Genomic DNA, 26,950 nt, shown 5'->3' on the forward strand with positions numbered 1-26,950 from the left:
TCTGAGGTCACACAGAGGTCATCAGTCAACGTGCTGCTGACAAACCTCATCCGGGGGAATCTGCTTCCCTCTGCTCTCGTCTGGATAACCTCCAGACCTGCGGCGGCCAATCAGATCCCTCCTGCATGTGTTGACAGGGTCACAGAAGTACGAGGCTTCACTGATGCCCAGAAGGAGGATTACTTCAGGAGGAGATTCAGTGATGAAGAGCTGTGCAGCAGAATCATCTCACACATCAAGACATCCAGGAGCCTCCACATCATGTGTCAAATCCCAGTCTTCTGCTGGATCAGTGCTACAGTTCTGGAGCACATGTTGACCACAGACCAGAGAGGAGAGCTGCCCAAGACCCTGACTGACCTGTACTCACACTTCCTGCTGGTTCAGACAAAGAGGAAGAACAACAAGTACGGTGAGGGACATGAGACGACTCCACAGCAGCTGACGGAGGCTGACAGGGACGTTCTCCTGAAGCTGGGGAGGCTGGCACTTAAACATCTGGAAGAAGGAAACATCATGTTCTACCAAGAAGACCTGAAGCAGTGTGGTCTTAATGTCACAGAGGCCTCGGTGTACTCAGGAGTTTGTACTGAGATCTTCAGAAGAGAGTGTGTGATCTTCCAGAAATCAGTCTACTGCTTTGTTCATCTGAGCGTTCAGGAGTTCCTGGCTGGAATCTACATGTTCCACTGTTACACCGAGAGGAACACAGAAGAACTCAACAACTTCTTGGGAACATATAGGTACACAGACAGTACCTTCTCCCTGGATGACCTCCTGATGAGAACCATGAAGAAATCCCTCACCAGTACAAATGGTCATCTGGACCTGTTTGTTCGCTTCCTTCACGGCCTCAGTCTGGAGTCCAACCAGAGAGTCTTAGGAGGCCTGCTGGGTCGGACAGAGAACAATCCAAGAATCATCCAGAGAGTCATCAACAACCTGAAGGAGATGCAGAGTGGTGACATTTCTCCTGACAGAAGCATCAACATCTTCCACTGTCTGACTGAGATGAACGATCACTCAGTTCATGAGCAGATGCAACAGTTCCTGACATCAGAGAACAGATCAGAGGAGAAACTCTCTGAGATCCACTGCTCAGCTCTGGCCTACATGCTGCAGATGTCAGAGAAGGTTCTGGATGAGTTGGACCTCGAGAAGTTCAAGACATCAGACCAGGGTCGACAGAGACTGATCCCAGCTGTGAGGAACTGCAGGAAGGCTCGGTGAGTCCAGACATGATCAATAACATGTTCAATCAGTGGAGATGAGTCGTTCTTCAAAAACAATCAGTGTTAAATGATCGTCATTGTTTTGGGCAGCTGTGTGTGTGTGTGTGTGTGTGTGTGTGTGTGTGTGTGTGTGTGTGTGTGTGTGTGTGTGTGTGTGTGTGTGTGTGTGTGTGTGTGTGTGTGTGTGTGTGTGTGTGTGTGTGTGTGTGTGTGTGTGTGTGTGTGTGTGTGTCAAAATTTACGCGTTAACACGTGATGATTCATTTGTGGAATTAACGTGTTAATCATTTTCACTCATTTACTAAATAAAAGTAGGGCTTCATTTCAAAATAAAATAAATAACATGTGAAAATTGTGCATGTTCAAATAAAGGTCTTAACTTAAGAAAAATACAATAAAAGGAGCAAAAGCTTCAATTAAAATGTTCCTGTTTCACATCTTGACTCAAAAGTCTCAAATGAATGTACAGATAATAAATCTCAACCCATCTTAACAATTGAACAGTTTTAGAATCACTTTCTTCCCCTCTTATATCCCACTCCTCCACTTTTTTTGTCTGTTTCTCTCCCCTTGTTTTCTCTACGCTATCTTTCTTTTTCTTCCTACCTTCTTTTCATGTGTAACTTGCCTCTAACTCTCTCACTGCACTGTAGAGTCGCAATGTTAACCGCCTGGAATGCACTGAATTGGGTAGTATCACGTGGGATGGCTTAACTCACATGGAATTAGTCTGTGCGTTTCCTCATCCGCTAAACCACTACCGTAAAGACTACAAAAGCTGCGCCGGTTACAAATAGAAAAGCAAGAAAATGTTTTGGGTCCGTACGGGACGGCTTCTGGGTCCGGACTCTGACTGCGGCCTGCCTGTTAGTGACCCATGGTTTCTGATAAAGGTTCTTTGAGTTTTCTAAACAAATGTATTGTTCAATCCTATCATCCTATGCAAAGAGACATTTAGGGGATTTAGAAACGGTGATTAATCAGATAAATCACAGCTTATCTGTGTTTAGGATGAGAATCACTGACTGTTCCTTTAAACTGAAGAAGCAGAACCAAAAATATGGTTTATTCGTCTTTCTGGTCAAACTAGAATGACCACCCTGCGTTTGTACGTCACCACCAAGCAGTGCAGTGTGAGTCCCTCCAGGTTCCTGACCTGTTGCATTCACAATAATATGAGGACACTGTGACCTTTGACCTTTGACCACTGAAATCTATCAGTTTATGTTTGAGCCCAACTGGTCAAAATGTGAAGAAATCCCCTAAAGACAGACTTGAGACATCATGTTCAAGAGGCCAGAAACATGTTGTGTGACCTTGACCTTTGACCTTTGACCACCTGACTCTAATGAGTTCCTCTGTCAGTCTGAATGAACGCTTGTACCAAATCTGCAAGGATTCTCTTGAGGAGTTTTTAACATGTTCATGAGGCAAAAAGGGGATTTACCAGGGTGAGGGTCACATGATCACGTTTTGTATGAATTTTGTGTTTTCTGATTTTATTCTAAATTATATTTTCTTTAATTACAGACTTATTGGTGGTCGACTCTCAGAGACTCACCTTGAAGCCGTGGCCTCAGCTCTGAAGTCAGACCCCTCACATCTGAAAGAACTGGATCTGAGTGGAAGCAGGCTGAAGGATTCAGGAGTGAAGCTGCTGTGCTCTGGACTGGAGAGTCCAAACTGTCGACTGGAGACTCTGAGGTCCTTAAATCCTTCTTCACTTTTCCAACTTTCTTTCTTATTGGGTCATTATTTATTTAAATTGTCTCAGTTCTGCTCTGCTCACTGTCCCTCAGTCATCTGTCCCTCACCCAGCCTGTCAGTCACGTCCACCTCATCAACTCCATTCACCTGCACTCACCTGCTCCTGATCACTAAGAAAGTATCAGTAAATAACATGTGGACTGAGGCCGAGCACTCGTCCTCCTCAGGGTTTCAAAATAAGACACATTCTTATTGAAACACGTTGGACAGTTGATAAGTATAGAAACAAACAGGAAGTGACATCAGGAGCCGTCCCTACTTTAAACAGTGTTTAATTACACAAACCTGCTCAGTGACCAACACACAGAGAAGAAGCTGATGAATGAAACAATGGTCCAACATGTCTGATCTGATATTTATCTTCAGGTCACAGACTGGACTGAGGTCAGCAGCATGTTGAGAGTCTGTGTTGACATGATGACGATCCACAACAACAGGAGGACACATTCAAATATTCATATTTCTTTATTCAGGTTGTGGGGCTGCAGTCTATCGGAGATCAGCTGTTCTTCTCTGGCTTCAGCTCTGAGGTCAAACCCCTGTCATCTGAAAGAACTGGATCTGAGTAACAACGACCTGCAGGACTCAGGAGTGAAGGAGCTGTGTGGTTTTCTACAGAGTCCAACCTGTCGACTGGTGACTTTGAGGTCAGTTCACTGACTGACTTTTGTAGATCACATATCTATAAACAGAATTTATACACTATAGATTTCTTTTAAAGCTGATTTAATATGATTCCTCTTCATACATAACTGGAATCCATTGATTAATCAATCTGTGATATTTTAAATATTCAGCTACTTGTTACAACACTGAGTTAAGCTCTGGATTTCCTAAACTGATCTGCAGGACAGAGACCGGGTCCAAATAATTTATTTTTAGTCCAACATGTCTGATTTCATATTTATCTTCCATGTTATGAGTCTGTGCTCACATGAATATTTGTCTGTTATTTTCACACATGAACTAAGTTTAATTTACAGTTAAGTTTTATCCTTTATTCAGGTTGAAGGGCTGCAGACTGACAGAGATCAGCTGTTCTTCTCTGGCTTCAGCTCTGAGGTCAAACCCCTCTCATCTCAGAGAACTGGATCTGAGTAACAACTACCTGCAGGACTCAGGAGTGAAGCAGCTGCTTGATCTAAAGCAGAGTTCAACCTGTCAACTGGAGACTCTGAGGTCAGTAGATGGTTGGAGTCAGTCCACGCTGCTTTCATCAGTATTTTACTAAACACAGACATTATCACAGATCCAGGGTCTGTGCTACCAAGCAGGATTTGTGGTTATCAGGTTAACTTCAGGTTTAGTTTTTTCAGTCCTACGAAGCTAGTCCACTTCTTAACGAGGTAAATCACCATGGTAACTTCTGATGAATGGCTAACATGCTCCAGGTTAAGTTGGAGATCAACCCGTATAGAAGCTCCGCCCACTGACCACAGTGACTCTACACTGTTGTGTGGTACACACTCTCCTTAACGGGATGGATAAGGGAAGTTTAAATCAATGTCTGGTTGGTTCCGTTGATCTCTAACTCACCCAGAACATCTCAATCTCTCCAGACTCATCCTGTCACCAAAACACCAGATGACCTCAGTCAGCTTCATGAAGACAGGTCCATGTGTTTCTATTGAGTAGTGATGTCAGAGGTTTCCTCTACAATGTGTGTCCTCAGAGACAGTGAGACAGTGTGTCCTCAGTGACAGTGAGACAGTGTGTGTCTTCAGAGACAGTGAGACAGTGTGTGTCCTCAGAGACAGAGGATGTCCTCAGATTCAGTGAGACAGTTTGTGTCCCCAGAGACAGTGAGACAGTGTGTGTCACATACTGGGATTCAAACGTTTCTCATGAAGAATCTTCTTCTCTTCCACTCGTCTTGTTAGTAAACAACAGATTCAGATCTTGTGGCCTCGAGTTAATTATCTTGTTCACACATGTTATTATATCGTGGTCACGTAATATATTTTTACCAAATGCCACCAGGGGGCGCTGTAACTTACACATTGACATGATCCAAGATGTTTTACCACCTGTTCTTCCTGTATTTAGCAGCTGCGACTGAGTTTGTTTTATCCTGGATCATGTGTTTGTTCTCCTCTGATTTTTATTATAGAACAGTTTCATCCTCGTTGTGAAATATGAGGCTATGCTATCAGTCAAACTGTCCATGTCTGTGATTGGTCATACACAGGAAACCCCGCCCCTTTTATGTGCACGTGCTCACACAGTGAAACATGGCTTCACCTGTAACAGCAGTAAATCCACCTCTCAGGTGTCCACTCTGCACTTTGACATGCAGAGGACACACACTGAGCTCTTAGCGTGTTCATTCCAACACGTGAACATGAAGCAGAGAGGAAGCTGCTCCACCTCAGAACAGGACTGAAGTCCCTGCTGCTCTTTCTACTGGATGTGCTGCATCACTGACTCACAGCTGATGAAGTGAGTCCCATAAAACACTGATGTCTTCCTCTCTCAACAGGTGGTGATCTTTGTGGAGCTGAGTGTGAAGAGGACAGTGTGTGTGGACGGAGGCTGAGCTGTGTCTTGAGGATCCAGAGGCTGAAGCAGCAGCAGCTTGTGTGAAGAGCGGCTCTGACTGGGCCTTGTTGCTGGGAGGCAGAGTGGAGACAGAGCTCCAGAGGAATCAGAGGAGGTAGCCAATATATACTGTATATATTCACCTAAATCTTACACACTGGACCTTCAAGTGCTTTAATTTGTCATGAAGACTAGAACAGTTGTTATATAAATAACAGGTAAACACAATATTTGTAAAGAATACAATGATGTCAAAGTTACTATCATTTTCTATTCTACTGTTGGGACCTGGTGTTTGTGAACTCAGTTCGACCTACATGTGTAGTCCAAGCCTGGAGCACATGTTCTTTGTTCTGGAGACAAACCAGAGCCTCCAGAACTCAGTTTCCCGGCTTCAACTTCAACTAACCAGTGACACAAGTTTCAACCACCATAGGTCACTCTGGGCGCCATGACCCATGAGGTCACCAGGCCAATATAAGCCCAGTTCTCCCCCTCTTCTTCCTCTTTCTACGCTACCCTCCGAGGGGAGAAGTGAGGCTGTCCAGCTCACTTACTCTTTCATATCAACCCAACTCTCTGAGAGGAGCCCACCTCTGTTTCTGCTCAACTTCAATGGAGGAGAGGTGCAGCTTGCAGCTCACCTCACCAAGGAACCCTCCTCCCTACCCAAGCTCTACCAACCTTCAAGCAGGCCTTACTGGAGCACACTGCTAAAACCTTCCAAAAGGCAGCGACGCAAAAGCCGGACTAAGAACAGCACAAGAGCTGCGTAGCACAGCAAAACCACAACAGGAGCCGCAACCCAACAAGACGACTTAACTGGACTTCAAACATCACATCAACCTTTTTTACCTTTTCATGGACGGGTAACACAACTGGGCTTAATAATTATACTAGGTTAAGCAAAGAATGTTTATTCGATTCCGGGGGATGTTTATAATTTATTTGAAAGTTAATGTTAGTCATGTTATGCTCTTCACGGTCTTTCTCTGCATCTAGTAACTTTCTCTAATTTGGCAACAACACATACATACACATCTCTCTGACCCCTGTTACATGTCGTAAACATACGGGGGGGATGGTTTATTGCCAGCTGCCATTCTGAAGGTAACTCACTCACACGTATGCATACTTGCATACACATAATCATAAGTTACACCTTTAGTAATTAGTTTTTGTGCTTTATCTTTTCCATTCACAAATGTTTTAATGAATGTTAAATAAGTGTGAATTTCGCCAAGCTTTACACTGTCAAGAACTCTATATCCTTCAACTTTGCTAACTATCTATATGGTAATTTTGGTTCAAGTTATTAATTTAATTGTTAATCAGAGTTCCAAATTTGTAGTTACAACTTTCACGAGACTTAATCAATAAATTGTCTAAATTTCCCCTTCCTTTGAAGGGTTGAGCCTTGGTAACATTAATCAATTTAAGTTACATTTAATATTTATATTTTTAATATTAATATTCAATAAATGTTCTGATAGCCACATTTATTGAATGCCACAACATTTAATGGTGTCACATTTAATGCATTATTGAACAACACTACTCTCGACCCATCCACATGTTTTGTGTTGTCATGGTGATTAATTTGTTCTGTTAGAAAACTCTAATAAAAGTGAATTGTCTGGTGATTGAATTTACACGGAGAGATACTCAGATTCAGTTACTTATATAAATATGATTTAAAACCATGGATTTGGATTTTTCATCTTTCATGAACAACAACAATTTATAAAAAATATCAACACCATCGATGGGACGGACACAAACAAACAAACAAACAAACAACAATATTGAAAAAAAGAAAAATCAAAACATGTCAAATCCAATTTAAATGAAACGACAGCTAAGTTTTAAAATCAGATCAGTAAACTCCAGGTCTTCTCGCCTGAGTCTGTAAATAAAGATTGACTACAAGATACAACGCCCCCTAGTGGCTAGCTGCAGTACAGTTTGTAAATCCTGCCTCCTTCATGTAAACAGATTGAACATGAACCAAACCAAACAATTAGATTAGAATTTTTTTTTCTAATAATTTGGTTTTAATTAGTTATTTAATTACCGGTGTTTAAAATAATATTTTGGACTAAACTTTCCATTCTGTACTGAATAAGGAATCACATTAATTCATTAGTCAATGATTCTGATACATTCTGTGTTTTTCTTATGGTGAAAATAAATGATTAACCTATCGAATGATAAATATATGAATGTATTGCAAGGCCTTGATACCGTGGATTCACTCAAGTTTTGTACGGCAGGAGGACGTGGAGATGTGTCATCCATCTTTGTTTAAAGTCACTAATCGTCTTTATAGACATTATTATTATTATTATTATTATTATTATTATTATTATTATTCTTAATATTCAGTATTCAAACAACCATTTAATTGCTTGATTTGGACTCAACTAAAAGACGGAGGGTTGTTGGAGGGAGGTTCAGTAGACGGCACATTCACCCAGTAAATTTGATTGATTGAATCAGACACATAAAGAAACTAAAAGCTCCTGAACTTCTTCTCATTTCAACATCTTCATTCAGATCAACTCACTGTCACACGTCTGTGGTCGAGTTTAGTGTCGACTTATCTGATAAAAGATTTCTGTTTCGGATAAGTTAAAAAGAAGAACATGATCACGTGCAGAAGGATCTGATTTTGACAATAAGGAAGCATGTTAAAGACCACGCACACACGTGATGGATATTGAGGTCATAAAATAGAGAAAAATAACAAATAAATGATTGTTGTGAAAAAATGATAACCAAAACATTGTCGGCAATTATTCATTGGTTTTGATTTACACGAGAAAAAATGAAAACATGAAATATGCGAAGTGATAAGGCTTAATTCTTTCTCCGCTTCGACTCCTCACATCATCGTCTTCTGTGAAAACCACTCGGCTCCGTCTCAGCGTCTTTGAGTCGAGTCTCCAGATGTTTTGCACGTGGACGGACTGGTTCATGTCTGCTGGAAGAAGCCCTGATTGTCAGAACAAATTGTACGAATATGGTCATTTTCCCGATATAAAAAGTGCCTGATCGGTGTGAACGCTCCGCTCCCCGATCGTCCCTTCAGCCCACTCAGTCCTGCATTCAGGAAGTCCGCCATCACTCCGTCCTGGACAAGTCTTCATCTCTGCGTTTCGTCGTCTGGAGGATAATGCACAGGAGCCCGCCATACTTCCAAAGGGGCTGTAAAGCTTTTCCGTCATATTCACACCAGGGAGTCACTATGGCCGACTGTGCGGCGCCATGTCAGTACGTACTCGAGCTCCCAGAGCTTAGGGGCTGACGTACTCTGAACTCGCCGGCTCTCAGATGTTCCTCTGGGCGGTGAGGTACTTGAGAGCGGCAAAGCCTTGCTTCCTGGACAGGTCCTGGTGGAACTCGTCCTTCAGAGTGTTCAGACAGTTGCGGTAACTGGAGCTGGAACGGAACTTAGAGATGTCAAAGCTCGGAGCGTGAGGCATGTGGATCATGAAGGCGTTGGTAAGGACCATCAGGACATACTCCTGAAGAAAATAAGAGAAACTAAATCAAAACAAGGAAAATGTAACTTTTCCCATCTCAGTAACAAATGTGCAGTTTTAGCCTTGATAAGGAAACGTTAAGGAAGGTTTGTGTAGTTCAGTGGAGAAAAGTAAATTTACATCACTGCTGGATTCCTCATCCGCTACTGTAGGACTTTCAAGGCGCCTGTATATGCATCCTCCATGTTCCTGTAGAAGAACCCTTCCAACGTGTGGAGGTGAGAGGGCTGGAAGAGAACCTTCACCTGCACCACAGAGGATCAAGCAGCACAGGTGAGCGCTGTTAGCTGAATGATCCTCATGCTTAAAAGGCAGCATCGGAGCTGCCTCAGAGGAAAGGACTCTGACACCAAGAAACAAGGGAGTGACACTGAGCTGTTTAAGTTTGCCTTTTTAATGTATGTTTGGATTTAATAAAAGATGCTAAAACCCAAATGGTTTGTCTCTGGCTGCTGTGGTGAGATCCCTGTGGCTTGGTCTACTGCCACTCACCGCTTCGAGGGCTTCTCTGACAGGTAAAACATCTTCTCGCTTGGTGAAAGAGGTTTCTGATCATTAAGGGTTGTTACATCACATTACATTACATTTAGCTGACGCTTTATACAAAGCAACTTGCAATAAGTGCATTCAACCATGAGAGTTCAAACCCAGAAGAACAAGAATCACAACAAGGCGCACTACATTTATCAACGTAAATTAAGGGATGTCAGTAAGGGAAAAGAAAAAGAAGAAGAATATATTGTGTTAGAAATATAGACAAAAGAAGGACAGTCAACATCATAAATCATTATAACTTATGCAGGAAACTAGGAATAAATAAACTCAAGCAGATACAAGGACAGATTAGTGATCATATCTTATATATATATACATATATTTAATATTTTTCTTCTTGTTGATATGAACAAATTGTGTGTTCATCCACAGACTGACACTTCTCATGTGTTTGTGCCATAGAGCTCCATCTGCCGCTGGAAATAGTCCCCAACAAATGCAGTGTTTCCTCCAGAGCGGCTCGTTCAGGAAGCTCCACTCCACAGGACAACGTGACAAGTTTCACGTTATAATGTGATACAGATCTTCCCATTCTAGAGTAAAGAAAACTGTGATTCATACAATTTAGATCAAACACACTAGTAGAAATATCACTAGGATTATTTTGATTTTAATTTCCGAAGATGGATCCGTTTACCTGAGTCTTACACACTGGTGCTTTAGCTGTTCTGTGAGCAACTTTCATATCTACTGTAAAGAGAGAGAGGAGGAGCCTGAGAACAGGGAGCGGTCAGACTCCATTTTCACCTGAACGAGCAGAAGGAAGAAAAGGGAGCAGGTGAGTGTGAACACAACTTTCTGAAAGTTTTACTGTCTCACTCTCACACCTGCGGTTAACATCCGTCTGCTGATCACATGACTCTAAGTTTGTCAGTTCACACCTGGCGACAGACTTGGTTTCATGTGATCGGATCCCAGAGACAGATGTGAACAGCAGCTGTGGAACAAAGAGCCTTCAAAGGACTAATTAACAGAGTTAACTCACAGTTTCACTTTTTATCTTCATGTCTGTTCATCAAGTGTTTAATAACAGAACGTGATTTCAGAATCATACGTTACAGTCACATTACCTGGTGTGTATGTGTATATGTGTGTGTGTGTGTGTGTGTGTTGGTCTTGGTTTTTGGCTGTGTTTCTTGACAGACTTGTTTGACCTGATTCCTTTGAGCTCACAGTGTTTTTCCTCTCAGACTGAAGATGAGTGGTTATGAGGAGGAAAAGGACAGGGCAGAGTCTCCAGGGTTCAGCTGTGTGTCTCTGAAGAGTGACCAGTCAATGTATGATCCTCCAAACTTCAGTAATGAACCTGGACCCTCACACACAAAGTAAGAGACCTGCTACAAACATGTGAACCTCCAAACTGAATCCTCAGAGAATGAACCAGTGAATGATGTGTTCTGAATAAAAACATGTTTGTGTTTGCAGAGGTCAGGACCACAGACTGAGAGCAGAGTCTCCAGGGTCCAGCTGTCTGTCTCTGAAGAGTGACATGTCCAAAGAACTTCCTCTGACCTTTAGTAATGAACCTGGACCCTCACACACAGAGTAAGTTACTGTTTCTACTGTGACCTGCTCTGAAGAGGATCTAGTTTCCTCTAGTGTGGCCCCTGCATTAGGACACAGCTTCATTGAAGTTGGTGACTAATTTCTCAGAATCACTCAAAGAGCTCAGACCTCCACCAAGAACCAACACGCTCCTTATGAAACCACTTTGAAATCCACTAGAGACTCATTCTGATTTGGATCTGCACCAAATTCCACGCACTGCTAAACATCAGTCCTCTGAACATGTCTGTGAAAGAGGACCCCCCCCCCCGATCTGGTTCACAGACCACATCCTTCCACCAAGTTAACTGATAATTTGTTCAGTGGTTTTTTATAATCCCACTAACGAACAAACCAACCAACACACAAACATAGTGGGTGAAAACAAAACCTTGACAGAAGTAATGACAACCTGTGACTGTGACATGTGAGGTATCAGGAAATGTCTTCACAGGGAGAGGAAGAGGAGTCATGTTTCTGAGGAGGAGCAGTCGTCCTGCTGTGCTTCGTGTCAGGACGTCCTGAAGGATCCAGTCTCCACCAGCTGTGGACACTGGTTCTGCAGACAGTGCATCAGCTCATACTGGGACCAGTCTGGTTCTTCAGGAGACTCCTCCTGTCCCCAGTGTGGACAAAGATCCAGAACAGGAGCTGGAGCTCAGACAGCCGGTCAGAGCAGCACTGTACATGTGTCTGCTGACGTCTTCACTTCTGACAACAGCACATGTGGTTTTATTGTGTTCCTTCATACAGCATCAACATTTAACATCGTTACAAAAGCATAAAGTTAAAAAAGCTTTTATTTTCTGTAGTTTTTCTGTATCTGATGAAAACAATCAGCAGATTCTCAGATTTTCTGTCTCTGACATTGTTTCTTGTCTTTCAGCAGATCGTGGTCTGCAGGAGGTTTTAGATGAACATCAGCTCAGTCTGAGGAGGAGATGTGAACATGTGACTGAAGGAACTGATGAAACAGATAGTAGAACCCTCCTCAACAGGATCTACACTGAGCTTTACATCACAGAGGGACAGAGTGAAGAGGTTAATGCTCAACATGAGGTGAGGCAGCTTGAGTCGGCTTCCAAGAAGAAGATCCTCCACGACACTCCCATCAGGTGCCACGACATCTTTAAAGCCTCCACTGACCAGCAGAGCAGCATCAGAGTCGTCCTGACCTACGGCGTCGCTGGCGTTGGAAAAACCTTCTCGGTGCAGAAGTTCACTCTGGACTGGGCAGAGGGTTTAGAAAACCAGGATGTGGGTCTACTGATTGTGCTTTCGTTCAGGGAGCTGAACCTGGTGAAGGACCAGCAGCACAGTCTCCTCACGCTGCTCCGTGTTTTCCATCCAGCGTTACAGAAGCTCACGGCAGAGACGCTCGCTGTCTGTAAACCTTTGTTCATCTTTGACGGCCTGGATGAAAGCAGACCTTCTCTGGACTTCAACCACAGCGAGCTTGTGACTGATGACACACAGAGGTCTTCAGTCAATGTGCTGCTGACAAACCTCATCCGGGGGAATCTGCTTCCCTCGGCTCTCGTCTGGATAACCTCCAGACCTGCGGCGGCCAATCAGATCCCTCCTGCATGTGTTGACAGGGTCACAGAGGTACGAGGCTTCACTGATGTCCAGAAGGACGAGTACTTCAGGAGGAGATTCAGTGATGAAGAGCTCTGCAGCAGAATCATCTCACACATCAAGACGTCCAGGAGCCTCCACATCATGTGTCAAATCCCAGTCTTCTGCTGGATCAGTGCTACAGTTCTGGAGCACATGTTGACCACAGACCAGAGAGGAGAGCTGCCCAAGACCCTGACTGACCTGTACTCACACTTCCTGCTGGTTCAGACAAAGAGGAAGAACAACAAGTACAGTGAGGGACATGAGACGACTCCACAGCAGCTGACGGAGGCTGACAGGGACGTTCTTCTGAAGCTGGGGAGGCTGGCGTTTAAACATCTGGAGGAAGGAAACATCATGTTTTACCAAGAAGACCTGGAGCGGTGTGGTCTTAATGTCACAGAGGCCTCGGTGTACTCAGGTGTTTGTACTGAGATCTTCAGAAGAGACTGTGTGATCTTCCAGAAATCAGTCTACTGCTTTGTTCACCTGAGCGTTCAGGAGTTTCTGGCTGCAGTCTACATGTTCCACTGTTACACCAAGAGGAACACAGAAGAATTCAACAACTTCTGGGGAACATATGGGAACACACACAGTACCTTCTCCCTGGATGACCTCCTGAAGAGAACCATGGAGAAATCCCTCACCAGTACAAATGGTCATCTGGACCTGTTTGTTCGCTTCCTTCACGGCCTCAGTCTGGAGTCCAACCAGAGAGTCTTAGGAGGCCTGTTGGGTCGGACAGAGAACAATCCAAATATCATCCAGAGATTTTTAGGAGACCTGCTGGGACGGACAGAGAACAATCCAGAGATCATCCAGAGAGTCATCACCAACCTGAAGGAGATGCAGAGTGATGACATTTCTCCTGACAGAAGCATCAACATCTTCCACTGTCTGACTGAGATGAACGACCACTCAGTTCATCAGCAGATGCAACAGTTTCTGACGTCAGGAAACAAATCAAAGGAGAAACTCTCTGAGATCCACTGCTCTGCTCTGGCCTACATGCTGCAGATGTCAGAGGAGGTTCTGGATGAGTTAGACCTGAAGAAGTTCAACACATCAGACCAGGGTCGATGGAGACTGATCCCAGCTGTGAGGAACTGCAGGAAGGCTCGGTGAGTCCAGACATGATCAATAACATGTTCAATCAGTGGAGATGAGTCGTTCTTCAAATACACTCAGTGTTAAATGCTTCTCATTGTTTTGGGCAGCATGGTGTTGCAGTGGTCAACACTGTTAGTGCAGCCTTTCTGTGAGGAGGAGGTTCTCCTGGTGTCTGTAGGGTTTTCACTGGGTTCTCCAGCTTCCTCCACAAACCCAAAGACATGTAGATCAGAGTTAGGTTGATTGGAGACTTAGATTCAGTGTCAGCTGAGATGGCTCCAGGCCCCTGAGACCGCTAAAGGATAAACGACTACTGGTTAGAGTGCGTGTGTGTGTGTGTTTGTGTGTGTATGTGTGTGTGTGTGTGTGTGCGTGTGTGTGTGTGTGTGTGTGTCTGTGTTTGTGTAACAAATCTATACATATTTGGTATGTATACATAATATACACCAAGTTCAAGTGTGTTAAGGTCACCTTAGTGCACTTTATATGTACAGGAAATGTGTTAACGAGTACAGATAAATCTGACCTACATCTATTATAGTCTGTGCATATCCCTCTGTCAGAAGCTTTAAATTAAAAGGATAAGGGATTGGACCTCCGTCTGTATTTGTTTATTGGATGTATTATTGTGTATCTGTTTCATTATATCCAAATGTGATAAATGGGGGGAAGTGACGTCTTGTTTTGTTCGAGCGGGCCGGTGAGCGCCCAGCGAAGTTCAGATTAACTGCGGCCCTGAAGACCTACAAGGGATTATTTCCAAATGACCTGGATTATTGCGAAATTTTCAGGGATTACCGTGAGAACTTTTTCTGGTCAGTCAGAGGTGGTGAGAATAGCGTGGACTATTTGTTATTATTGTTTGCAGCAATCTCACCACGCCACAGCTGCTTAAACCTTGGGGGAAATATTGATGTATGTGATTTGTTTTAAATTGATTGGTTATGTTTCCTTTTTCATTGAAAATACAGATAAATGAATGCCATGTTCTGGGTTAATTTAGTTATTATATATATTATTTCATATGTGGTGGGGCCAGATGACAAGGTTATCTGTCCTATAACGTACTATTAGTTTATTGTAAAATGGTCAGGCGGCGTCGCCTGTACGCTGCATGACAGATCCACCCGTGCTCCTTTAAAATAGCGTCTGTAATTTTCCCCCTACATCCTAAGCGAGGTTGACTGGTACAAGTGTAACCACTTAACTAAAGTCCAAGCTTGTCTGAAGAACATAAAAACCTGGAGGACCCACAAATTTAGCGCTGTGGTAGGGAGGAAGTTTCCCTGACTGGAGGGGTGGAAAGCTGCACCTCTCTTCTATGTAGAGATGAGTAGAAAGAAGGAGGCAGGAGAGGGGGGACTTGGCTTATATTGGCCTGGTGACCTCATGGGTCACGGGACCCAGAGTGGACAAGAGTGGTTGAAAGTTGTGTCCATGGTTGGTTTTCACACCTTTGTGTGAAGTTGAAGCCCCCTGGGAGACTGAGCTGTGGAGGCTCTAGTCTCCAGAACAAAGAAACATGTTGTCAGGGTTTGATGAAACATGTAGGCAGAACTGTAGTTCACAAATACCAGGTCCCAACATTATTATCAGGCTCTAGCAGTAAGTCGTTAAAGACTCTGCAGCTTGTCAAATTGCCACAGTACGTGTCCTGACAAGAACCAGGAACAGAGACCACATTTCTCCAGTATAAGTTTCGCTACACTGGCTTCCGGTTAAATCTAGAATTTAAAATTCTCCTAATCTTGAAGGCCCTTAATAATATGGAACCATTATACCTCAAAGAGCTCATAGTACCTTATAACCCACTAGAGCACTCCGCTCCCAGAACTTAGGCTTACTTGTTGTCCCTAAAGTCTCTAAAAGTAGAGAAGGAGCCAGAGCTTTCAGAATCAAGGTCCTCTCCTTTAAAATCATCTCCCTTTCGGTTCGGGAGGCAGACACCATCTGTACATTTAAGAGTAGGCTTAAAACCTTCCTTTTTGATAAAGCTTATAGTAAGAGCCAGTCCAGGCTTGTCTAGCACCTGCTCTTAGTTATGCTGCTATAGGTTTAGAAGGTCGGGGTACACGTGGCACACGGAGCCTCTCTTTCCAGCTTCTCCTTCCTCTTCTCTATCCTTATCACATCAAAGAAATTAATATCTCATTAATACATGTTACTGACTTCACTTCTTCTCTGAAATTTGAACATGATAACTCAAGTCACATTCCTTAAGGTCAAGGACCCGTTAAAATATATAATAATTTAAATATATATCTATTTTTTTCCAGCGAACTGCTAGCATAGTGTGAGGAGACAATAACTATATAAGTGTTTTGGATGAGAATCACTGACTGTTCCTTTAAACTGAAGAAGCAGAACTGGAAATATTGTTTATTCTTCTTTCTGGTCAAACTAGAATTAACACCCTGCGTTTGTACACCACCACCAACCAGTGCAGTGTTCCTCCATCCAGGTTCCTGACATGTTGCATTCACAATAATATGAGGTCACTGTAACCTTTGACCTTTGACCACTGAAATCTAATCTGTTTATCTTTGAGTCCAACTGGTCAAAACGTGAAGAAATTCCCCTAAAGACAGACTTGAGACTTCATGTTCAAGAGGCCAGAAACATGTTGTGTGACCTTGACCTTTGACCTTGACCATCTGACTCTAATGAGTTCCTCTGTCAGTCTGAATGAACGCTTCAACCAAATCTGAAAGGATTCTCTTGAGGAGTTTTTAACATGTTTATGAGGCAAAAAGGGGATTTACCATGGTGAGGGTCACATGATCCCGTTTTGTATGAATGTTGTGTTTCTTGATTTTATTCTAACACATATTTTCTTTAATTACAGACTCTGTGATTGTCGACTCTCAGAGATTCACTGTGAAGTCGTGGCCTCAGCTCTGAAGTCAGACCCCTCACATCTGAGAGAACTGGATCTGAGTAGAAACTACCTGCAAGATTTAGGAGTGAAGGTGCTGTGTTCTGGACTGGAGAGTCCAAACTGTCGACTGGAGATTCTGAGGTCCTTAAATCCTTCTTCACTTAAAAGACTTTCTTTCTTATTGGGTCATTATTTATTTAAATTGTCTCAGTTCTGCTCTGCTCACTGTCCCTTAGTCATCTGTCACTCACCCAGCCTGTCAGTCACGTCCACCTCATCAACTCCATTCACCTGCACTCACCTGCTCCTGATCACTAAGAAAGTGTCAGTAAATAACATGTGGACTGAGGCCGAGCATTTGCCCACTTCAGGTTTTCAAAATAAGACACATTCTTATTGAAACACGTTGGACAGTTGATAAGTATAGAAACAAACAGGAATTGACTGTCAGGAGCCATCTCTACTTTAAACAGTGTTTAATTACACAAACCTGCTCAGTGACCAAACACACAGAGAAGAAGCTGATGAATGAAACAATGGTCCAACATGTCTGATCTGATATTTATCTTCAGGTCACAGACTGGACTGAGGTCAGCAGCATGTTGAGAGTCTGTGTTGACATGATGAGGATCCACAACAACAGGAGGACATATTCTAATATTCATATTTCTTTATTCAGGTTGAAGAGCTGCAGACTGTCAGATATCAGTTGTTCTTCTCTTGCTTCAGCTCTGAGGTCAAACCCCTCTCATCTGAGAAAACTGGATCTGACTAACAACAAGCTGCAGGACTCAGGAGTGAAGGAGCTGTGTGGTTTTCTACAGAGTCCAACCTGTCGACTGGAGACTGTGAGGTCAGTTCACTGACTGACTTTGGTAGATCTCATAGCGATAATACAGCATTTATACACAATTGATCTCATTTAATTCTAATTTAACATAATCCCTCTTCATACATAACTTGAATCATTCATAAATTAATCTGTGCCATTTAAAATAGTCAGCTACTTGTCAAAACACTGAGTTTAGTCTGGATTTCCAAAACTGATCTGCAGGACAGAGACCGGGTCCAAAAATATTTTACTGAATCATTTTTAGACCAACATGTCTGATTTCATGTTTATCTTCCATGTTATGAGTCTGTGCTCACATGACTATTTGTATGTTATTTACACACATGAACTAATTTTAATTTACAGTTAAGTTTTATTCTTTATCCAGGTTGTGGAGCTGCAGTCTGTCAGAGATCAGCAGTTCTTCTCTGGCTTCAGCTCTGAGGTCAAACCCCTCTCATCTGAGAGAACTGGATCTGCGCTACAATGACCTGCAGGACTCAGAAGTGAAGGAGCTGCTTGATCTACAGCAGAGTCCAACCTGTCGACTGGAGACTCTGAGGTCAGTAGATGGTTGGAGTCAGTCCACGCTGCTTTCATCAGTATTTTACTAAACACAGTCAGTATCACAGATCCAGGGTCTGTGCTACCAAGTTTAAATCAATATCTGGTTGGTTCAGTTGATCTCTAACACTTTGTGAAATATGAGGCTCTGCTGTCAGTCAAACTGTCCATGTCTTTGATTGGTCATAGGCAATAACCCTCCCCCCCATTTTATGTGCACGTGCTCACACAGTGAAACATGTCTCCACCTGTAACAGCAGTAAATCCACCTCTCAGGTGTCCACTCTGCACTTTGACATGCAGAGGACACACACTGAGCTCTTAGCGTGTTCATTCCAACACGTGAACATGAAGCAGAGAGGAAGCTGCTCCACCTCTGAACAGGACTGAAGTCCCTGCTGCTCTTTCTACTGGATGTGCTGCATCACTGACTCACAGCTGATGAAGTGAGTCTCTGGAAACACTGATGTCTTCTTCTCTCAACAGATGGTGATCTTGGTGAAGCTGAGTGTGAAGAGGACAGTGTGTGTGGACGGAGGCTGAGCTGTGTCCTGAGGATCCAGGGGCTGAAGCAGCAGCAGCTTGTGTGTAGAGCGGCTCTGACTGGGCCTTGTTGCTGGGAGGCAGAGTGGAGACAGAGCTCCAGAGGAATCAGAGGAGGTGAGCTGCTCTGAGATCAGCTGTCACACAGTGTCCAGTCCACCGTCCTCCCTGCGTGTTCCTGTGGATGTGACACAGCATCATCACTGGATCTGCTGCTGCTCTGTCCTTTGACTCACAAAAGTTAAAGCCGTAAATATTTCCAAGTTATGTGCAGAAAAATGTGCAAATTTAATGCAAATTTGATTTTCAAATGTAAAAAGTGACATTATATTTACTGGTCGGGACGTGAAGCTGTGAGCAGTCGCTGTTAATAAATAAATAACTGCTACGTTCAGACAAGCTTCTTATATTTTAAACAGTTTCACCCTGATCCTGCTGACGGCAGCGTGTTAGCATGGTGTGTCGAAAACTAAAGACATCAGGTGAAAACCATGAGCACTGTGGGTGAAAGACGTTTAGAAACACAGAGATAATTGGTTTGGAGCCGGGAGCCTGTGGCTCTGCTTCACTGAGAAGATGAAAACGTCTGGACTCATCAGATCGAATCAGTTCAATGACTTCATGAAAAACATGTAAATTCACATTTTGATGATTTTCATTCTCTCTGGATTCTTCACACGTGTTCATAATTGATCTGCATGTTCCTGCTAATGTACAAAGAGATAGAACGTTTTATAAAAGTGGACTTTCTTTCATGTACAGCGTTTATACAACATCGGACAATAAGATCACACTCATCGACATTTAGTAACAAATGTTCATGAAATAAAAGGAAACGAGGGAATATCCCTTAAAGTGACATTTTTCAATCCACAACGTGATCAACTGCAGAAGAATCATTAATATACAGTCTCTGATCGTCCTTCACACACAGACCTCACTACGTCCAGGATGTGATGTCATCACTTGTAACTGTCGGATGTCAAGATGTTGTGTAAACCCCGACAGGACGTTATAATGTTTTATCAATGATTGTTGATTATTCTGAGTACGATCTAATTCAGGTTAAGTTCATCAGAACAAACTGTTTATTTACTCTGTAAAGTCGCAGGTGATGGATCTGACCTGAGTTTCTGACCAAATTATTTAATTCAACTGCTGCAAAAACAACGAAATCCAGTTTGATCATCACAGAAACGTCTCTTTCAAACCTCAGGTTGTTTTATTCACTTCTAAAATCGTATGGCTGCTTTTTTACATGAAAATAAAAAATATCCTATTCAATAAAGATTAAAAATCTCTGTCGGTCAGTTTCTCTCTGGTCCACAGCTGCTCGATGATCAGAAGTTTGTTCCATTCAAGGTAAAGACCGTGGTGATGGTGTGATTGAGATTGAATTAGATCTGAAAGGTGGGAAACTGAAGGAAGCACAGAGATGACAGGCTTTCAGAGAAGAGGTGAAGAGGTATTTAAAGCATATTGCTGCAATTTGAGGAAAAAATTCATCCAAAGAAAGTAGTGCTGGGAAACATGATTTACACAGTGAGGGAATATATACCCAGCTTCAACTGTCAAACATTTGGTCTTACTGCTACGACATGTAAAGGAAAAAAAAGTTGTGCTAGATGTGGTGAGGATCATAAGTATGATCAGTGTGGGAAAGGGATGCAACCAAAATGTGGAGGAAACCATAGTGTGGCATGTGGAGGATGTGAAGTAATGAAGAGCGAGGTAGAGATTCAACAGGTCAGGGAACAAAACAAAATCACAGATGCAGATGCTGTGAAGATGGTGAACAAGAGGAGAGGAGGAGAGTCAAGACACACAGATGAAGAACAACTCATTAAGAAGCAAGAAAAACCAAAAGAGGGCAAAGTGTTGGTTGATTTAAAGAAACTAGTCTCTTCTATAGCAGGAGTCATACATGCAACAATGGAAACCAAATCAAAAATGGAAAGAATACAAATAATAGTCAAAGCAGCTGCAAATCATTTGAACATTAATGACCTGACTTGTGAGGAGGTGAGAATTGATCTGTATCCCAGACGTGGTTTGTGTGCAAAAAAACAAAAGTTAGATAGAATCCTCAATTATACTGTGGTTATGCATGATGCACTACATTGATCAGGGCAAATATGCCATTCAGGGATGTCAGTAAGGGGAAAGAAGAAGAATAGGTTGTGTTAGAAATATGGACAAAGGAAGGACAGTTAACATCATCAATCACTATAACTCATGCAGGAAACTAGGAATAAATAAACTCAACCAGATACAAGGACAGATTAGGAATCTTTTGCTGAGGGGATTTTAATTCACATAGCATATTGTGGGGAGGGAGAAAGACCGACACACATGGGGAGATAATAGAACAACTATTGGAGGATATTAATTTAATATGCATTAACGACGGGAGAGGGACACGGATAGATGGACACACAGGTAACACTTAAGCACTGGATTTGACACTGGTATCAAGTGAGGTGGCATGGACATGTGAGTGGGAAGTATGGGAAGACTCAACAATCGGAAGTGACCACTACACAATATTCAGTAATATACACATAGGCTGGGAAGTAGAAGAAAGAAAAGACAAATCTGTGAGATGAGAAAAGAAGGAGGAGTATATCCTTCAGTATTATAACCAGAAGAGGAAGAACGGACTTTAATCGATGATTCACAGCCCAAAACTCAAACTCTCTCAGTCTGATTATCAGGAGAAGATGTTTAAAAGAACAATTCTGGTGATATTTTATATATTTTTCTTCTTGTTGATATAAACATATTGTGTGTTCATCCACAGTCTGACACATCTCATGTGTTTGTGCCATAGAGCTTCATCCGCCGCTGGAAATAGTCCCCAACAAATGCACTGTTTCCTCGTGTGAGTGGCTGTTTCAGGAAGCTCCACTCCACAGGACAACGTGACAAGTTTTACGTTATAACGTGATACAGATCTTCCCATTCTAGAGTAGAGAAAACTGTGATCATTCAATTTAGATCAAACGCAGTAGTAAACATCAATAGGATTATTTTATATTTAATTTCCAAAGATGGATCCTTTCACCTGAGTCTTACACACTGGAGCTTTAACTGGTCTATGAGCAACTCTCATATCTACTATAAAGAGAGAGAGGAGGAGCCTGAGAACAGGAAGCGGTCAGACTCCATTTTCACCTGGATGAGCAGAAGGAAGAAAAGTGAGCAGGTGAGTGTGAACACAACTTTCTGAAAGTTTTACTGTCTCACTCTCACACCTGCTGTTAACATACGTCTGCTGATCACATGACTCTAAGTTTGTCAGTTCACACCTGGTGACAGACGTAGTTTCATGTGATCGGATCCCAGAGACAGATGTGAACAGCAGCTGTGGAACAAAGAGCCTTCAAAGGACTAATTAACAGAGTTAACTCACAGTTTCACGTTTTATCTTCATCACATCTGTTCATCAAGTGTTTAATAACAGACGTGTTTTCAGAATCATACGTTTCAGTCACATTAGCTGGTGTGTGTGTGTGTGTCCGTGTGTGTTTCCTTGCTTGGTATTTTTGGGTGTGTTTCTTGAACAGACTGGTTTGTCCTGATTCCTTTGAGCTCATGTTGTTTTTCTTCTCAGACTGAAGATGAGTGGTTATGAGGAGTTAGAGGAAGACAGAGCAGAGTCTCCAGTGTTCAGCTGTGTGTCTCTGAAGAGTGACTGGTCCAAAGATCTCCCTATAGACTTCAGTAATGAACCTGGACCCTCACACACAAAGTAAGAGACCTGCTACCAACATGTGAACCTCCAAACTGAATCCTCAGAGAATGAACCAGTGAATGATGTGTTCTGAATAAAAACATGTTTGTGTTTGCAGAGGTCAGGACCACAGACTGAGAGCAGAGTCTCCAGGGTCCAGCTGTCTGTCTCTGAAGAGTGACATGTCCATGATGCTTCCTATAAACTTCTGTAATGAACCTGGACCCTCACACACAGAGTAAGATACTGTTTCTACTGTGACCTGCTCTGAAGAGGATCTAGTTTCCTCTAGTGTAGCCCCTGCATTAGGACACAGCTTCATTGAAGTTGGTGACTAATCTCTGAGAATCACTCAAAGAGCTCAGACCTCCACCAAGAACCAACACGCTCCTTATGAAACCACTTTGAAATTCACTAGAGACTAATTTTTTTTTGGATCTGCACCAAATTCCAAACACTGGTAAACCTCAGTCCTCATGTCTGTGAAAGAGGACCCCCACCCCCCCACCCCACCCTGCAATGGTTCACAGATAAACACACAAACATAATGGGTAAAAACAAAACCTCCTTGACAGAAGTAATGACAACCCGTGACTGTGACATGTGAGTTATCAGGAAATGTCTTCACAGGGAGAGGAAGAGGAGTCATGTTTCTGAGGAGGAGCAGTCGTCCTGCTGTGCTTCGTGTCAGGACGTCCTTAAGGATCCAGTCTCCACCAGCTGTGGACACTGGTTCTGCAGACAGTGCATCACATCATACTGGGACCAGTCTGGTTCTTCAGGAGACTCCTCCTGTCCCCAGTGTGGACAAAGATCCAGAACAGGAGCTGGAGCTCAAACAGCAGGTCAGAGCAGCACTGTACATGTGTCTGCTGATGTCTTCACGTCTGACAACAGCACATGTGGTTTTATTTTGTTCCTTCATACAGCATCAACATTTAACATCGTTAGAAAAGCACAAAGTTAACAAGCTTTTATTTTCTGTAGTTTTTCTGTATCTGATGAAAACAATCAGCAGATTCTCAGATTCTCTGTCTCTGACATTGTTTCTTGTCTTTCAGCAGATCTAGGTCTGCAGGAGGTTTTAGATGAACATAAGCTCAGTGTGAGGAGGAGATGTGAACATGTGACTGAAGGAAGTGATGAAACAGGAAGTAGAACCCTCCTCAACAGGATCTACACTGAGCTCTACATCACAGAGGGACAGAGTGAAGAGGTTAATACTCAACATGAGGTGAGGCAGCTTGAGACGGCTTCCAAGATGAAGATCCTCCACGACACTCCCATCAAGTGCCACGACATCTTTAAAGCCTCCACTGACCAGCAGAGCAGTATCAGAGTCGTCCTGACCAACGGCGTCGCTGGCGTTGGAAAAACCTTCTTGGTGCAGAAGTTCACTCTGGACTGGGCACAGGGTTTAGAAAACCAGGATGTGGGTCTGCTGACTGTGCTTTCGTTCAGGGAGCTGAACCTGGTGAAGGACCAGCAGCACAGTCTCCTCACGCTGCTCCGTGTTTTCCATCCAGCGTTACAGAAGCTCACGGCAGAGACGCTCGCTGTCTGTAAACCTTTGTTCATCTTTGACGGCCTGGATGAAAGCAGACTTTCTCTGGACTTCAACCACAGGGAGCTTGTGTCTGAGGTCACACAGAGGTCATCAGTCAACGTGCTGCTGACAAACCTCATCCGGGGGAATCTGCTTCCCTCAGCTCTCGTCTGGATAACCTCCAGACCTGCGGCAGCCAATCAGATCCCTCCTGCATGTGTTGACAGGGTCACAGAAGTACGAGGCTTCACTGACGCCCAGAAGGAGGAGTACTTCAGGAGGAGATTCAGTGATGAAGAGCTGCGCAGCAGAATCATCTCACACATCAAGACGTCCAGGAGCCTCCACATCATGTGTCAAATCCCAGTCTTCTGCTGGATCAGTGCTACAGTTCTGGAGCACATGCTGACCACAGACCAGAGAGGAGAGCTGCCCAAGACCCTGACTGACCTGTACTCACACTTCCTGCTGGTTCAGACAAAGAGGAAGAACAACAAGTACGGTGAGGGACATGAGACGACTCCACAGCAGCTGACGGAGGCTGACAGGGACGTTCTCCTGAAGCTGGGGAGGCTGGCGCTCAAACATCTGGAAGAAGGAAACATCATGTTCTACCAAGAAGACCTGGAGCGGTGTGGTCTTAAAGTCACAGAGGCCTCAGTGTACTCAGGAGTTTGTACTGAGATCTTCAGAAGAGAGCGTGTGATCTTCCAGAAATCAGTGTACTGCTTTGTTCATCTGAGCGTTCAGGAGTTTCTGGCTGCAGTCTACATGTTTCACTGTTACACCAAGAGGAACAGAAAAGAACTCAACAACTTCTTGGGAACATATTGGAACGCATGGGGTACCTTCTCCCTGGATGACCTCCTGAAGAGAACCATGGAGAAATCCCTCACCAGTACAAATGGTCATCTGGACCTGTTTGTTCGCTTCCTTCACGGCCTCAGTCTGGAGTCCAACCAGAGAGTCTTAGGAGGCCTGCTGGGTCGGACAGGGAACAATCCAAAGATCATCCAGAGAGTCATCAACAACCTGAAGAAGATGAAAAGTGATGACATTTCTCCTGACAGAAGCATCAACATCTTCCACTGTCTGACTGAGATGAACGACCACTCAGTTCGTCAGCAGATGCAACAGTTCCTTACGTCAGAGAACAGATCGAAGGAGGAACTCTCTAAGATCCACTGCTCAGCTCTGGCCTACATGCTGCAGATGTCAGAGGAGGTTCTGTACGAGTTGGACATGGAGAAGTTCAATACATCAGACCAGGGTCGACTGAGACTGATCCCAGCTGTGAGGAACTGCAGGAAGGCTCGGTGAGTCCAGACATGATCAATAACATGTTCAATCAGTGGAGATGAGTCGTTCTTCAAATACACTCAGTGTTAAATGATTCTCATTGTTTTGGGCAGCATGGTGTTGCAGTGGTCAACATTGTTAGTGCAGCCTTTCTGTGAGGAGGAGGTTCTCCTGGTGTCTGCAGGGTTTTCTCTGGGTTCTCCAGCTTCCTCCACAAACACAAAGACATGTATATCAGAGTTAGGTTGATTGGAGACTGAGATTCAGTGTCGGTTGAGATTGGTTCCAGGCCCCTGAGACCGTTAAAGGATAGGTGGCTACTGGCTGGAGTGTGTGTGTGTGTGTTTATACGTATGTATACTTAAATATATGTATACATTTGGTTAGAACATGTTGTTGTGCAATTATGGTTAGGAGTGATAGCATAAGCTGGTGTGCCTTTAGGCGTTCAATAAATGTGGTTATCAAAATAAAATATAAAGCATTAACATTTAAAATATTAATATAAAATCATAACTTTAGTTTGTTTAAGTTCTCGCGGGACACCACCCTTCACAGAAGCAAACGATAGCCAATTTATTGATTAAGATCAGTGTCATTTAGATCTAGTTCACTTAGAAATCTTAATATTTACTATTACAGATTATATAATGAACAGTTAAGGTTTATAGAGTTCTTGACAGTGTAACGGTTGGTAAAATTCACTTATGCAACATTAATGAAAGGACAAGTTTAAAAGAAAACATTCATTATGAACATAATAAAATATCAAAACACAAGTTACTAACAAAATGTACTAACTAACAAAGCTGTGTGTGTGGGTGAGTGAATGAGGGGCTTTCAAAATGGTGGTCATCAAGGAAAGTCACACCTTCCTGTAGGCTTTTAAGATAGCCCCTAAAATAGCAGCCCCCCCCCCCTCCTTCTGGAGTGGGACGTAGTTAAGTAGGTGAAGAGATATGAGGTCTGTGAAAATGCTAATCAGATAAAGGAGGAGAGTCTGCGTAGAGCGTAGCTTACATTAACTTTGATTTAATTTGTAACCACAATAACACAACACATCAATCAAACTTATAAACACCACACATAATCAAATAAACAGACTTGCTTAGTTCTAGTATCATTATTCAGCCCAGTATGTTAACAGTCCTTGAACAGGGAGAAAGTTGCTGTGCGGTTTGCCGTTCGTCCTGGCTTTGAAGTCTCTGGTTCGTGTGGTCTCTGCTTCCGCGGTTCTGTTGAGCTGTGATGCTCTCGCTTGTTGAATTCCTTACCTGCAGGATATCGAATCTTGAGTTTGGTAGAGCTTGAAGGGCGAGGAGATTTCCTTGAGAAGGTGAGCTGGAAAACTGCACCTTTGCGCTCCTCTCGAAGAGTTGGATGTGAAGAGAAGATGCCAGGCAGGAGCAGTCAGGCCCCGGCTAGGCGATGCAGGAGAGGAGAGCCTGGACAGCCCGCTGTCCTCAGTGGTGATCGGTGGAGAAAGAGAAAGAATTGGGGGAGCCTTCTCCTTATATTGGGCTGATGACCCTCAGGTCATGTGGCCAGAGTGACCAATTGGAGTTGATCCTGGTAGCATTTCGCACCTTTGTGTGACTTTGCTGAAACAAAAGGAACCTGTAGCCTCCTGGGAGATTGAGTTA

At 43.3% G+C, this 26,950-nt stretch overlaps 2 protein-coding genes across 2 annotated transcripts in view; both read left to right on the plus strand.

The window, feature by feature from the left end:
* The window catches only part of LOC132998813 (NACHT, LRR and PYD domains-containing protein 12-like), a gene marked incomplete at its 5' end in the record, with an annotated part of 75,724 nt that extends 66,974 nt beyond the window's left edge, over window positions 1-8,750 (plus strand). The window contains 3 exons of the mRNA XM_061068560.1: window positions 2,763-2,936; window positions 3,473-3,630; window positions 8,629-8,750. Of these exons, the coding sequence (XP_060924543.1) occupies window positions 2,763-2,936; window positions 3,473-3,630; window positions 8,629-8,750 (454 nt within the window). The remainder of the gene's footprint in view (window positions 1-2,762; window positions 2,937-3,472; window positions 3,631-8,628) is intronic.
* A 2,084-nt stretch (window positions 8,751-10,834) lies between these two features.
* LOC132998078 (NLR family CARD domain-containing protein 3-like) lies at window positions 10,835-18,179 on the plus strand (the record flags this gene model as incomplete). Its single annotated transcript, XM_061067567.1, has 6 exons — window positions 10,835-10,962; window positions 11,637-11,869; window positions 12,069-13,923; window positions 16,758-16,931; window positions 17,470-17,643; window positions 18,011-18,179. Coding segments are annotated over exons 1-6 (2,733 nt in total), but the record flags the coding sequence as incomplete, so codon positions are not given.
* Window positions 18,180-26,950: the final 8,771 nt, after the last annotated feature.

This window comes from Limanda limanda, chromosome 3 (genome assembly GCF_963576545.1).
Source record: "Limanda limanda chromosome 3, fLimLim1.1, whole genome shotgun sequence".
NCBI lineage: Eukaryota > Metazoa > Chordata > Actinopteri > Pleuronectiformes > Pleuronectidae > Limanda > Limanda limanda.